Source organism: Panthera onca, chromosome F1 (genome assembly GCF_046562875.1).
Source record: "Panthera onca isolate mPanOnc1 chromosome F1, mPanOnc1 haplotype 2, whole genome shotgun sequence".
NCBI lineage: Eukaryota > Metazoa > Chordata > Mammalia > Carnivora > Felidae > Panthera > Panthera onca.
In genome coordinates this window covers 3944969-3960129 of record NC_138355.1, presented here as the reverse complement: position 1 = coordinate 3960129, position 15161 = coordinate 3944969, and the positions used below count along the sequence as shown (strand labels likewise).

At 47.6% G+C, this 15161-nt stretch overlaps 1 protein-coding gene across 7 annotated transcripts in view; it reads left to right on the top strand.

Annotated features, from left to right (window-relative positions):
- Positions 1-15161, top strand: part of NVL (nuclear VCP like) — an 89043-nt gene that overhangs the window by 33076 nt on the left and 40806 nt on the right. For all 7 annotated transcript variants that reach the window (XR_014136403.1, XM_081791828.1, XM_081791826.1 and 4 more), the window contains 3 exons: positions 3362-3424; positions 9141-9260; positions 13068-13167. Coding sequence is in view for 6 of the 7 variants with exons in the window: in XM_081791828.1 (XP_081647954.1) it covers positions 3362-3424; positions 9141-9260; positions 13068-13167 (283 nt within the window). In the remaining variant the exon portion in view is untranslated. The remainder of the gene's footprint in view (positions 1-3361; positions 3425-9140; positions 9261-13067; positions 13168-15161) is intronic.

The window sequence follows — 15161 nt, the reverse complement described above, 5'->3', positions numbered from 1 at the left end:
AATACATAAACTTTAAAAGAAAGAAAGTGAAAGCCAATAAGTATAGTTTTTAAAGCCCACTGGTAATTTTTAAAATGCCACTTAAGAAGCGTAAGAAACCATTTTTGCCTCCCAGACCGTCAAAGGTTAAAAGCAATGTTAATGGCTGTCACTCCTTCAGTGTGTACAAGATAGACACTGAGGCGACAGGGTAGAATCCGCACAGACGGTCTAGAAGGCACTTTGGTAAGGAAGCAGATGTGATCTGGTAAGGGGTCATTTTGATCCAGTGGAACAGGTCGAAAGCTTTAAAAACATTCCTTTTATTGAAAAATTACTTAGAAGTGCGTTCTAATAAAATGGTTGAGATACAAAAATTTAAGTACAGGACTATTCAATGTAGTGTTGTTTCAGTGGGGGTCATTTCCGTAAAGTACAGAATACCTTTACGATAGAATTCTACGCAGACATTGAAAATACAGACGTGTGCATATATTGATATGGGAAGATGTTTAATATTGCTGTGTGAGAAAAGCACTTTTAAAAAGCTCGTATTTGTCAGAATTCATGTAAAAGTTATGGTACACGTTAGCTTGATATCTGCGTCACAGAAGAACATCGAGAAGAGCTGACAACAAAATGAAGCAGTGGCTCGTAGTAGGAGGAGGGGAGAGGATTTAATGTGTCTCCCTTTTGCTTCAACAATTTTCTAAAAGTTTGTTTTGAGAGAGAGCGTGAATGGGGGAGGGGCAGAAAGAGAGGGGGAGAGAGAGAATCCCAAGCAGGCTCCATGCCACCAATGCTGAGCCCGTCATGGGGCTCGATCCCACGAATTGTGAGATCACGACCTGAGCCAAAATCAAGAGTCAGCGCTCAACCGACTGAGCCCCCCAGGCGCCCTGTGTTAGCTGTCGTTTTTAACATCTGTATGATGTTCCACCTATAACTTACTTAGCCTTTGTCAACTTTTTAAATTATTTGAATTACTCTTAAATTAGGAAATTAAAAGTAAAGACTTTTTAGGAAGTACTACAACAGCCATATAATTTGTGAGTGCTCCGTAAATAATCAGATACCCACAGTGCCATTTGCTCACATATGTATTCATGTGGACATGTGTAATACATACATGAAGTTTTGCTAACTTATTTGTACTGATATTACTGAGTTTCCTTGCTTAACGCTTCCAGTACTCTTGCGAGGCATTGCTGTGAGGGGGGTGGGAACACCAGCAGAGGTAGTTCTCTGTTTTCTTGACAGCAGTTTGGGAAGAATGTAGCCCAAAAGAAGGTCCTGCACGTGAACATGTCAGTTCACCAGGTGGACGCAGTTCCCTGGCCCCGGTGCCTTGTATCGTTTGTTTTTTAATGAGTTACATTTGCCTTTGAGTAGCCCTGCTCCTGGCAGAAAGGAGACGGGTTATTTGAAATCCATGGATATCGTTAGATCCCAGAGCAGATTATCCTCCTGCCCCTGCTCCTGCCTCCCCTCACTGTCAGCAATTTGGCACCTGTCTGTGCAGTCAGCTTTCTGGCACCTTGCTCGTCCGGAGCAGGGAGTCTTACCCGGGACTCCAGGGGTGGGCCTCAAGCCCACTGGATGCGGGCGGTGTTTTTTCCAGGGAGAGGGCTCACCACTTTCTTCAGATGCTCCAAGAGGTTCATGCCCGGAAGAATAGAATAGTAGAAATAGTAGAAAATGCCCTCGAATAGCAGAAGCGAGATGTTACCTTGGGAAAGTTGTGGATCCGCGTGCTGGACAGAACCTGGTTAGAAGATGAGGGTTTGGGCTGGTCTTCCTGCTTTGGTTCACTCACCATCGCAGTGAGTTTCCTAAGCGCGAGGACATAGGACGTCCGTGACCAGCAGAAAGTGCAGGTGTGTGATTCCCGGAGCCAGCACGCTGTGGGTTGATGACTAATAAACGTCATCTGTCACCTGGGACGCTGGCGCGGACGCAGGCAGCTGCTGACGCCACAGGTGAGGCTCATGGTGACATCCGGGAAGAAAACGTACGGTAGGGTCACCGTGTCCCACGTAGGAGACGGGGAAGATCTCCGGCAATTTCAGGAAATGCCAACGGTCACGGTGGGTTAAATCTCACTTACGTGGCACGTGGAAGCCTGGAAGCTGATGCAGAGGAGTCAGACTTGAGTCGATGTGCCCTGACTCTCCGTCACGCGCGGTGTCGGGTGGCCGGGAGGAGGAAGCTGAGCGGTGCGGGCAGCCCACGCGCGTCCCTCTGCCAGCGGTGGCCGCGGTGCTTGGCGCCAGCCGCGTAGCGGCCTTGACCGCCTGTTTGGCCCTGAAGCGGGGAGGGACCCCGAGAAAGCCAGTGGCTGGACTAGGGGAACTGTCGTGTCCCAGACTACAGGCTGGTGAGCTGTGGTGAATATTTCAAGTTGTACTCAGGGATAAAGGCGAGTCCCAGGGAGACGATGTGATTGGCGTTCTTACAAGGGGACTCTGGTGAGTGGTAGAGGAGAGCGAAAGTGGAAGGGGACCCGTGAGGGTCGTCTCGTCCAGTCTCGGTTTGGTTTCTTTGCACATCCAGGTGGTCTGCGTGAGGGGTGGGTGGCGGAGGAGCAGAAAGCGTCGGACGCGGACATTTTGGCCTCAGGCTGACGGGACTTGGAGACGGATTGGATGATGTGACAAGGGTCAAGGGGGCCACCAGGGTCTGGGGCTAAAAGCTGTCGGAGTTGGGGACGTGGGGTGCGGAGGGAGCTGGGACAGATCCAGGCGTCCTGCTTTGGAAATGACGGATTTGAGGAATCAGGTCCGGAAGGATTTGCCGAGCTTCCTGTCGGGTGTGGCTCTGGACCTCCGAGGCCAGGCTCCGGGGAGAGAAGGGACTCTGTTCCCTGATCCTTGGTGACTTATTCACATTTCTTCTCGGCACTCAGGTGACCTCTCGCGGGTTCTTTTACACGTACGACCGTGTTGGCTTTGAGCCGTGCAGTTTAATCGTTACTAAAAGTAATCTGTAAGCGCTGACCCGTGGCCAAGACTAATACTGAGGTTTTTGAATTTTGGTTTATGAGTGAACGATTGCTTTCATTGGGCAAGGCACGCTTTGCTGCACAGACTGGGATTTCACTGGCACTGCAAGCCGGGCTACAGACACGTGTGTGTGTAAGCGTGTTTGTGTAAGCAAGACCTTCACACAGATGGTCCACATCACCCTGTCTGGTTTCTCGTCTGAGTGATTCTTAGAAAGTTGTAGATGTTTCTTTGATTTTTTTTAACCCATTTCTCCTTTTCCTTTTCATCTCCTTCCTCCGATGAGAGAAACAGTATAAACTGCAAAAAGTCCTGTGTTGTCACAAATTACTGTTTACTGTAAATTTTTCTGATTTGTATCTTGGTTTTTTTCTCACTAGGCGGTTGCAAATGAGTCCGGACTGAACTTTATATCTGTCAAGGGCCCCGAATTGCTAAATATGGTAAGTTGTGGCGTTAGCCTTGGTCGTAGATGAGAAGTAACGGCTGCTCCAGTTACGAGCAGAGCGTCCCTGCGTCCTGGAAACACGGGACGTTTTGGTGAAGTCTCCACCGCAGGAGTGAAGACATTGCTTTGCTCTGTTGTACGAAGTGTGTTAAGTGCTCTCTTAACTAAGTCTCTTCAGCTCTGAGCCTCCATTTTCCCTCCTGCAAAATGGAAATAATCAAAAGTCGACATTTTAGGGGCTCCTGGATGGCTCATTCAGTCAAGCATCTGACTTCGGCTCAGGTTATGATCTCACGGTTTGTGGGTTTGAGCCCCGAGTCAGGCTCTGTGCTGACAGCGTGGAGCCTGCTTCTCTCTCTGCCCTGCCTGCCCGCCCTCCAACCCCCCCAAATAAACTTTTTTTAAAAGTTGGCATTTTATTTTATTTTTAAAAATGTTTTAAAGATCATTTATTTATTTATTTTGAGAGAGAGCACAGGGAGGGGCAGAGAGAGAATCCTGACAGGATTTGCACTATCACAGCGTGGGCCTTGAACTCATGAACCACAAGATCATGACCTGAGCCAAAATCGAGTCAGTTGCTTAACTGACTCAGCCACCCAGGTGACATTTTAAAGTGTGTACTCTGAAAAATAAAATAAATAAATACATAAATAAAGCGTATACTCTGTGCCGTGTATTCGTCAAGCACTGTACGTATACAGCCGACCCTTGAACGACGCGGGCTTGAGCTGCGCAGGCCCACCTATGTACGGAGACTTCTCAATAAGTACAGTCCTGTAAGTGTATTTTCCTTATGGTTTTCCCACTGATATTTTCTTCTCTTTAGCTGACCTGACGCGGTAAGAATTCACAGTTTGATACATAGAACACACAGCCGACAAAAGTCAGTTGACTTCGTGTCGTAAGGCTTCCCAAGGTCAACAGCAGGCTATCACAAGTCGAGTTTCAGGGGAGTAAAAAGTTACAGGTGGATCTTCAACAGCAGGGTGGGTGGTCAGCCCCCAACCCCTGCCTCGTTCACGGTGACAGTCCCGTGAGATGCGGGTTATTGTTTCCTCTGATTCCTGATTTGCAAACGAGGAAACTCAAGTCTGGAGGTGTCACACACCTTGGCCAAAGTCCAGTGGCCCTGGGGGAGGAGAGCTGAGGTTTGAGCCTGGGCTACGTGACTCCCAGCGTGCTTGCCTCATCCTGATGTCGGGCAGCTCACACGACTTGTCTCAAAAAGTAAAAGTGCTCTGGGGGGAGATGCTACAATACTATACAGTAACTCCTCTCTGCCTTCAGTTTATATGATATCTCAGACTTCAGAGATTTTGAATATTGTATTATCCCTTCGTCCTTATGAGAAGTAAAAACACCGTTCCGTTCTGTAATGCGTTCAAAGAAGTAAAAGTAGTATCGTTTGGGGGCTCCTGGCTGATTCAGTCAGTAGAAAATGTGACTCATCTCAAGGTTGTGAGTTCGAGCCCCACATTGAGTGCGGAACATACTTAAAAAAAAAAAAAGTATTGTTTGTTTCAAAAGGCTTTTTAAATGTATCCCCCTTACCAGTTTGTATATGTTCCTATTGTATGTGTTAGTTTCCTCCTAAAATAAGGATTTATATTTAAGCATTTCCTGCGGGCTTTCTCCGTACGTCTTTACTTTCCCTGTGCTCCTTTTGCCTTCCTGGCAGAGGAGGTGTTAGAAAGGAACCTTGAAGGGAGAGGATTGTTGCGGGTGGAAGCCGGGAAGGACAGTTCTGCCTGACAGTGAGGGGCTCTCATCCCCAGCCAGAGCTGGGTGTTGTCTCCGGAATACCAGAGCCGACAGAGGCTGTAAGCAAGGGCACAACCTTGCTTCACATTCTGAGGATCTGTTCCAGGCACGTGAGAAATTAGGAAGAGTAACGTATCTGTCACCCAGCGAAGCCCCTGCAGATCTTCCCTAACCACGTCCCCTGTTCTCTCTCCCACAGAATTTACCGTAATCCTGAATTTGGTCTTTGTTCTGTGTACTTTCTGCTTTTATTACATATGTATATGTATCCCTAAACGACATGTAGCATTACTGTCCGTGTTTCAAAAATGTTTAATGAGGCAGTTGGAAATTTGAACACTCCCTGGATACTCGATGTTAAGACAGTAATTTTTTTTTTTAATTTTTTTTTTTTTTTAACGTTTATTTATTTTTGAGACAGAGAGAGACAGAGCGTGAACAGGGGAGGGGCAGAGAGAGAGGGAGACACAGAATCTGAAACAGGCTCCAGGCTCTGAGCGGTCAGCACAGAGCCCGATGCGGGGCTCGAACTCACGGACCGTGAGATCATGACCTGAGCCGAAGTCGGACGCTTAACCGACTGAGCCACCCAGGCGCCCCAAGACAGTAATTTTTAAGGGACCGGTGAAACAGGTGACGGGGATGGGAGCACACTTACCTGGAGGAGCACAGACTAACTTGTGGAAGTATGTGGTCACCAGACCTCGAGCAGTCGACACCAGCAGGGTGTCTGAGAACCGACTCAGCTCAGCTCAGTTCTGATGCTACCAGGACACGACATCCGATTCCGCAGGCTGAGGACTCGGTCCTACAGGAGTGTCCCCCACCCCCCATGGCAGACACCAGTCACAGGCCCCAGGCTGTCACCTGTGCTTCTGACACACCGACTACAGATCAGAGGCTCCAACCAACTCCTCCTCAGTTTTGATTAATTTGCCAGAGCAGCTGGCAGAACTCCGAGAAACACTTGTGTTTACCAGGTTGTTGAAGGACATGATAAAGAAGAAGAATCAAGAGCAAAATGAAGAGGTACATAGGGCACAGTCCCAACCTGGAGTCTCATGGGCCTTGGGGCCTGGCTCCATGGTTCCCCAGGTCTGGAAGGACCAAAAAGTTTCTGTGGAGCCATGATTGGCTGAGTCATTGACCTTTGTCTATTCAGTCTCCGGCCCCCTCCCCTGCCTGGAGGTGTGGGGGGTGGGGGGGGGGGGGACACTGAAAGTTCCACCCTGTAACCATGGGGTTGGCCCTCCTGGCAGCCAGCCCCACCCTCTAGTGGACCTCCGTGCGCTTTTGTGGCTCTGACAGTTTTCAGAAACTTGTGGGGAAAACCAGATATGTCTGAGAAGTACATTTAGTCATCTGAGTGATCAAATGTATATTTCTTGTAAATCATTAGATCGCAGTAATACTTATCTCTGTTGATGTGTTTACCTCTAGTTCATCAGTTTTCCGTGTGGCATGCCGCTGAATGAACAGAACCACACTTCTAAAAAAAATCAGTTTCTTTCTTTCTTGATGTTCAGATCGAACATTACATACATACATCCTTACTTTCATCAGTGAGCTATTTCCCATGAGGGTATGTTCTCCGAAGGAGAATTGCTGTATCTTCACTCCTGAAAGAGAAAGTTTTGCCAGCTTTTCCCCAAGATGGTCGTTGCTGTTACGCCTCCACCAGCGGTGAGTGGGGGTTCCCGCTGTCCCACATCCGCACCATTCCTGCCAATCCGAGGACTGAGCCTTGTTCTCATTGTGTTCTGACTTTTTTCCTAGGGAAAGGTGGGGAGGAGGTCTGTGGCAGAGTCTGGAATGACCGGGAGAGATGAGGTGATCTAATGAGGAAGATAAACTTCTTGGGATTAGATAATGAGTTTGCTGTAGGACGATTCAGAATCAAGGAGTCCAGAGACTTCCAGCAGACACAGAGATGTGAGCCCGGAGTTCAGGAGATTCGGGGTGGCACTGGAAACCCTGGGGACAAACAGTGGGGTCCCTGACCCCAGTAAAACACTGCTGGGGATAGGGAAGGAGGAGACTGGTCTTGTAAGGGTGGAGGACGCCCAAGACTTTCTGAGCCTGAACATCCAGGAGGCTGTTTCTTCAACCTTGTCAGTAACCGCAGCGTACGAGAAACCGAAAGTAGGGCTTTGGGTTTGGCAATTAGAAGGTCATTGGTGACTTCAGGGAGGGTGTTTTCAATAAGGGTGTTTGCAAAAGCCAGGTTATCATGGTTGAAAACTGAAAGGCAAATAAGAAGTTAGAAATGATAGCTATAGGATCCTTATTTGAAATATTTCATAAAGGCCAAGATAGTGGGATTTTCTTCTGTTTGCTTATTTTTAATCACTGTCACCTTTGTTAAGATTGATTTTTAATCTGTCCTTTTGAAATTGTAGGTTTATCTTCCCCTAAATTAAGTTTCCCTTTGGCCATTTGGTTTGCTCTAGCCACAGTGCATTTGCCAGCTGTGTTGATCGTTCCGTCGACCCCTGTCTGATACTTGACCTCTCCCAGCTCACTGTTACTTTTTCTTTTAAAATATCTACTATTTTGGTCCAGCATTTCAAATATAATTTTTGCTGACTTGGATTCTTTAGGAAATTGAGCCAGTCTACTGTATTTATATACCACACAAGATGTTATGATCAAGGCCACGACTTCTGCTTCCCAAGGACTATCTAGACCAGCTGGGAGTCTCAGTAGCAGGAGACTCTGTGAGGGCAGAGTGGGGAGAGCAATAGGAAGAAAGTCGGGGACCTTCTCGAATACCGGGAGAAGTGGAGGCAGGTTGGAAGACAGATCAAGTAAGGGAAGCACCTTGAGCAAAAGTACCAAGAAAAGACAGGACAGATGAGAAGACAGAAAACCCTCCCGTCACTGTCGTCCATGGCGTGTGCTTTCTGCCTGCATTACTTTATCACGGCCGTGTGGTCACGAGAGCGTAACAAACACTGGCGGTGGGGTCGGCACTGGAAACAGTTTGCAGACTCTGTCCTATTTAGCAGTTTTATTAGGAGAAAACATGCTTGGTTCACTAGTTTGAAATTTTACGAGAACAGTCTCTTAGGCCTCATGAACAGTGAGACCATATTCTTACATGTAGCTCTCTGCATTAACTTGTCCTAATGTTATAGGACGTTATGAATTACTGTGTTTCTTGACTGATCTTACTGTTTCATGTTTTGACTTAGATTTTACGGTATGGTATGTCCAGTGAAACCTGTTGAAGCCCTCACTGGCTCACTTCGCCTTCTCTGATGCCAAATGACAAAGTAGATCTTTCATTAGCAACTTGACCCACATGGAAATGATGGTCGAGCAGGAAATGGCAGTAAAGTAGTGTTGGATTAATGACAATTACTGCTGGGTGTTTTATATGCATACAGAGTAGGAGATCAGTTCTTTTTTTTTTTTTTAATGTTTATTGATTTATTTTGAAAGAGAGCAAGCAGGGGAGGGGAAGAGAGAGAGAGAGAGAGAGAGAGAGAGGGAGAATCCCAAGCAGACTCCGTGCTGTCAGCACAGAGCCTGACGTGGATCTCGATCTCACAGACCTTGAGATCATGACCTGAGCCGAGATCAACAGTTGGTCACTCAAACCTCCTGAGCCACCCAGGTGCCCCTCAGGAGATTAGTTCCAAAATCACAGTGTAGAATTATGGGATTGTGTCTGACCTAGAGAAGACCTTACATTTATTTTGTCTTTGTTTTAGAAACGAGGTAATCTATAGGCTTCAATAATAGCTGACTTTATTAAGTTGAACCATATACACTTGGCTGTGTTTCTGCATCAAAAACGGTTATATATCAGCAGCTCCATGCGGATCAGCCTAGTACTTTGTGGGCTCTGATATTTAAATGTCTTTTAAAACTAGTTTTACTGTAATTTGGCCCAAAGCCCCAAAGTTGAACAGTCTCTGCATTTTATTTCTGTGTGTGTTCAGTACGTTGGTGAGAGTGAACGTGCAGTACGACAGGTGTTCCAGCGAGCCAAGAACTCCGCGCCCTGTGTCATATTCTTCGACGAAGTGGACGCCCTGTGCCCTCGAAGGTCAGACCGAGAGGTAGGCGTATGCACCGTAAGCCTTTTGTAAGTTCTTATGAAGTCATTTCCTGAGAACACTGAGGTTCTTTAAGTGAAGAAACCTGGTAATTTGGAGTGAGGGCCTAGGCGTAACAGTTGTGTTGTTATCAGCCCTCGTATCCGTTTGTCTGTGTCATTTTGGTGGCACGCTTGTGACTCACAGGGGTGAGCAGCTGGGGGTTGCAGTGATGGTGGCTGTGAATAGCCCGCCTCGTAATCTTGATCCTCATCAGGTGAATGGGCTCTTGAGGCCCAAGAAAATGTGCCTCGCGGTTCCACGCACCCAGAATGGGGTCAGGCGGTGCGCTTTCTGACGCTGTACAGTTCGTGCCTGGGGAGGACGGGAAGTGGGCCTGCACTGCATTCCGCCTGCACGAGTCTGCAGCGTCGCTGGTCACGGGAACGTCAGCACAGCCGGGGCCTGGAAGCAGTCGTTATCAGAAGGACCTTGTCCCAGAGTCCACTGCTGTAAAGAGCACGTGGCCTTCTGGAAACCAGTGTGAAGACTGTCTAGTGGGTACATTTGTGACATGATGACTAAGGAAGTGATTATGTTTCTCTTGTGATTCATCTTCAGATAGTTATCTTGTGTGTGCCCTTAGGCTGTAAAACATTTATTAAATTCATTTCACTTAGAATCTCCAGAAACATTCCAAAGTCTCAAGAACAAAACTTGACTAATGTGAGTGTGATTCATGTCGCAGTGATTCTGTTTCCTCATCCAGTAGTCATCAGTAGCATCCCAGAAAATCCTTCTGGTCTTATCTCTGGGGGTGAGGTCAGTGGCCACGCAGAGGTCCTTCCCAGGTCACCCCGCCGGCTGGCAGATCCTGGAATCTGGTGGGGGATCCAGAGCAAAGCACTGCCCTTTCTGTCCGGCTGGTCAAGGCATGTTGTGCTCTGGAGTTGACTCCTATTTATCTCCTTGTCTTTGGTTCCGAATAAACCCTTCATTTGTCAACAGCCCCTATGTTGGTTTGCAGCCGCCTGTTAACGGCTGGTGATTTTGACTTTGGACAGATGCAGTGAGTGGGTCGCGGCTGGTCGGCCATTGCCACAGAGAGGTCTGTGGCCACACGAACCGTGCTCTGACGTCTGGGTTCTCGCTCGTTCTTGGATGTTTACTAACACGTGTTTCCATTTTCCAGTACCTGTGTTCTTCTCTTTGGACGTTTTCACCTGAAGGGGATTCTGAAGGAGAGAAATAGGGAGAAAAATGGGAATACATATTTCTTTTTTTAGCGCGTGAGTTATGCATGGACACACGCTTGTGACAAAACTCAAATTAAGTACACGTGTTAGTAGATCAAGAGTCCTTCTTCCCATTTCCCTCTGTTACTCTCCTTGGAGGTTATCACTCAGTTTCGTATGTAGTATTTGTTATTCTACAACTTTCTCCATAAGCTTAAAAACATGTATGGTTTAGAGTTTTATATGAATGTGGTCATGCATCTTGATGATTTTCCCATGTGCTTAATGACTTAATTTTTAAACGATTGCATAAATGTTCTACATTCTGGAAACAGAAGGATTTCTTTAATAATTCTGTTTTAGACATTCACATCGTTTCTAATTGTTTTTCTTACAAACAGAACTGAAATAACTCTAATAACTCTAAGCACATGCTTTTGTGCACATGTATGTGGACCTATACATACTATGTTTTGGAGCTGACATTAAATCATCCTTCACAAAAAAATACCGGATACATATGCCTGCCAACAGTATTGTCAGCAATGGCTAAAACCCATCTTTTAATCTTTCGTCAGTTTTATTGTCAAACGTGACATTAAATCTTAGTATTCACGTCCCTGATTATCAGTGAGGTTGATTGTCTTCAGTGAATTTGTATTTCATCTTCTAGAAATTGCCTGATCAGATACTTTGATCCTTTTGCTATTAAAACTTCTTTTTTATCTATAGGAGCTTTTACGTGTGCTAGAAATTAATCCATTGTCTGATTGTGTGTGTTGGCACGTTTTTCCCAGTCTTCTCACTTACCTTTAATTTTTTTTATTACGTACAATGTTATAATTTTGTTATAGTAAAACCTGCCTTTCACATTCCTGTGCTGATTCTGAGGATTTTGTCTGGTTTAGGTAGGACCGTGTTTGGTTGGTGTCTGGGGCTGCTTTACTGTTCTCAGTCAGGATTGTCACTATGTGCATCTCCTGACATATTAGCTTTGTGTCCTCAAGGAGTGGTGACATGCACCGTTTCTTTTCTGGAGAAATTGTTACCACCTCTGTGTTGAAGAAACGCAGTAATCCCACCGCCCCCCCCCCCGCCACACATACACAGCACTACTTTTCTCATTTCTTCCATTGGGCATTTAAAACCTTTCTGTGTCAGAGTGAGTTCCCCTGTGTCCACCACCGCCCTGGACCTTTCCTTTGGGTATTGCCGTAGATCTGCTTGTGTGCCTCTGGGAAGAAGCCTCGTGGCCCAGTCCAAAGATCTGGAACATCTCACATCCCAGGGGCTCTCGTGAGGCTGAGTCTACATTTGCCCAACAGTAGGAAATCTGTTGCGACTCTGGATGTAGAGTTCTCTCTTGTCCAGCAAGAGACGGGGACACAGGATTGAAAATACGAGAGAGGCTAATGTCCTGGAGGAGAGGAGAGCCCCGAGTAGGGGTCCTTGCTCCGTCTTTGTTTGGATCAGAAGGCTTACAAGCGTGATGGACTGGACGTGCACAAAGAGACAGTGGAGTCTTGAACATTAACTCATGGGCGTGGGGGAAAGGGGTTTTGGAGATATGCTGTGTTAGGGTTCGTGTCAATACAAAACAAAATCCTGGCTGTGTGGAAGGTTGTTTACAGCAGACAGGAGGCCCCACCTCTGTTTACCTAAACTGGCCTAGGGGACTGAAAGGAGAAAGGAGCATGCTACCTCAGGGTCAGCAAGGCACCTTTGTTTTGCTAATTAGCTCCGCTCTGGGCAACTTCACCCTGCGGTGGTCTTAAGTCCTGTTTACCTGTTTACCTATTTTGGTTCTTCCTTCCTGTGAAAGCAGCTTTCTGCTATTGTACTAAGTTGGGGGGCATTTCCGCCCTGAATACCTAATCTTGTTTACCTCATCTTGGATGTTTTCATCTTGAGATTTCCTATTCCTATACCTTTGTCCTTATACTGGGGGCCTTTGCCCCGTTTACCTAATCTGTTTACCCAAACTTGGGTGTGTTCACCCTCTGACTTTCTAATTCTTTATGCCTTGTTAACCCATGGTGCAAGCTCAGGGAATTCCTAAACTTATTCCCCACAGCCATTAGATCTTTTCTTTTTTTTTTTTTTTAAGTTTATTTATTTTGAGAGAGAATGCATGTGTGCTCGAGGAGGGGGGCGGAGAGGGAGGGAGAGAGAATCCCAAGCAACCTCCACACTGTCAGCGCAGAGCCCAATGTAGGGCTCCATGACTTGAGCCGAAACCAACAGACGCTCAACTGACTGAGCCCCCCAGGTGCCCCGTAGCCATTGGATCTTTGAATAACTTGGAGGCACCAGATTTAGATCGGCCAGGCCTGCCCTTGTCTGGCTGTGAGGCCTGGACACGTGGCCTCTCCGAGCCTCAGCTTCCTCGTGGAACAGTGGATAACACAATTCCGGGGACTTCCTGCCCCTGCGTTGCACAGTGCCGGGATGTAGCGACCACTCAGAAAATAATGGCCGTTACCTCTCGACAGAAGCTTTCTTGAAGTTAGCTGGTACGTTACTTTGTATGGAAAAGAATGACGATGCGGTTTTCTTTTTATTGGAAACTGATGGAGGTGTGTTCATTCCCTTTCAGACGGGGGCGAGCGTGCGCGTGGTGAACCAGCTGCTCACCGAGATGGACGGGCTGGAAGCGCGGCAGCAGGTTTTTATCATGGCGGCCACCAACCGGCCAGGTAGGGGGTGCTCCCCATGACTGTCAGCGCTCCACGACACCGGGATTTACATTCATGCCACTAGAGGAGGGTTAAGTTTAGGAAATCCCTTGTTGGCTCGTAAGTTGAAATAAAACCTTAGGAAGCTTTTATGCAAGTGATAGTAAAAAAAGAGTTTTATTCCTTAGATTTGGGGGATTTTTCTGTGTTGGTCCTCGGAAGGTTGTCTTGTCAGAAAACCCAGTGTCCGCTTTTGACCACACAGATGTTATCAGAATTTGTGTCCTGCGGTTTCTCCCAAGCTTATAGGAAACAAGGACCAGGCTCTTCACTGCATGTGAAGGTTGAAGATAGAGTCACAAGGTTTTATACCGGGACCACGTCACCATCCCTGCAGTAACTGTTACTTAAAGTTGTTACGAGCTTCAGCGGAGCCGAGGGGCTTAGAAAAGTCCCATAATGTCAGCACCCGGCTCTTACTGAGGGTCCCAGAGTCTCTTCCTGTTGCTAACTACTCTGCCGTCCTCGTGAGCCGCTGTGTCGTAGCCACCCCGCGTGGACACTGGTGTTAACTGTCTGCCACCGTCAAGCTCACAGAATTTGTCTTTCGGGTCTTGTAAGTTACTTTGAAAGGTAAAACCTCCGTGAAATATATACGATTTCATTTTAAAATGGAAAACGGAAATATATGAAGGTTTGTACTTTGACGGCAGTAAAGTACCGTCTCTGGAATCCGGCGGACCTGGGTTTGAGTCCTGGCTACAACTCTTGTTCTCTTACCGGTTCTGTTTCCACCCCCACCCGTGTGACACCGGCCGAGCACCTGTGTCACCCGTGTGACACTGATCACGCGGAGCTGGTGTCAGAGCCTGCGAGGCTGCCACCAGGACCCTCGCGCTGCTGACCGGCCAGCTACAGGTGAACCCTCAGGTTCAGTAATTCGCCACAACAGTTAAAGGAATGCAGGAAAGCACCGTACAGTTGACCCTTAAATAACACAGGTTTGAATTACGTGGGTCCGCTTACACGCGGCTTTTTCTCGTGAACACGGTGCAGTCCTATAAACGTATTTTCCTTATGGCCTCCGTAATGTTTTTGTTCTCTGCTGTACTTTATGGTAAGAATACAGCATATAACACAGAGAACGTGCATAACGTGTTAATTTTTACGTTACCGGTAAGGCTTCCAGTCAACAGTAGCCACTAGTAGTGTTTTGGGGAATCAGAAGTTACACAAGACTTTTGAGCGCGCGGGGCTGGGGAGAGGGGGCAGTCGGTGCCCCTAACGCCCACGCTGTTCAAGGCTCACTGTACTTGAGTTAGTTGCTGTTTGTTGTGAAGGATGCACACAAGGCCAGGTGTGGGGGGCAGTGCAGACGTCGGGGGCCCTCTCCCCTTGGAGCCAGGGCACACGCCAGCCTGGGAGACCGGTGTGCTCGTCAGCAGGACGCTCCCAAGCTCTGCCGCCCAGAGCTTCCCTTGGGGTTTTATGCCTTAGTCACTGTTGGTCGATGGCCGCGCGATTGAACCCGTCTCCCCAGAGATGTGGCTCCCACTTCTACCCTCTAACCACGGGCTTGGTCTTTCTGACAACTGGCCCATCCTGAAGTTACTATCTCGGGCCGACCTTGAGTTGGTCATTAGCGTAGCAAAGACTCCCGTCCCTAAGGAATGGCAAGGCTATTTGAAGCTTTCTGACAGGAACTGGGGACAAAGAGCAGAAGCCTTCTTGGTTACACCACCTCCGCTCTGGGCACACGTTACTTCCAGGATAATGACGCCAGTTGGCAGGATGGTCGTAAAGGGCAGTGTGTCTCCCACGGCGTGTGGCAAGGAGCTGTTAAGTAACGACTGCCTCTGCCAAGAGCATGTTTGGTGACAGCCAGGGCGGCGGTCCCGAGGTCCTACACTCACAGCTGTCCCCGGGGGAATCTGGAAAACCTCACAGATCTCTGTGCAGAATCACACCCTGCGTTTTCTGGTAGACGCAGAGTTTTTCTGAGAGATTTCGAGAAG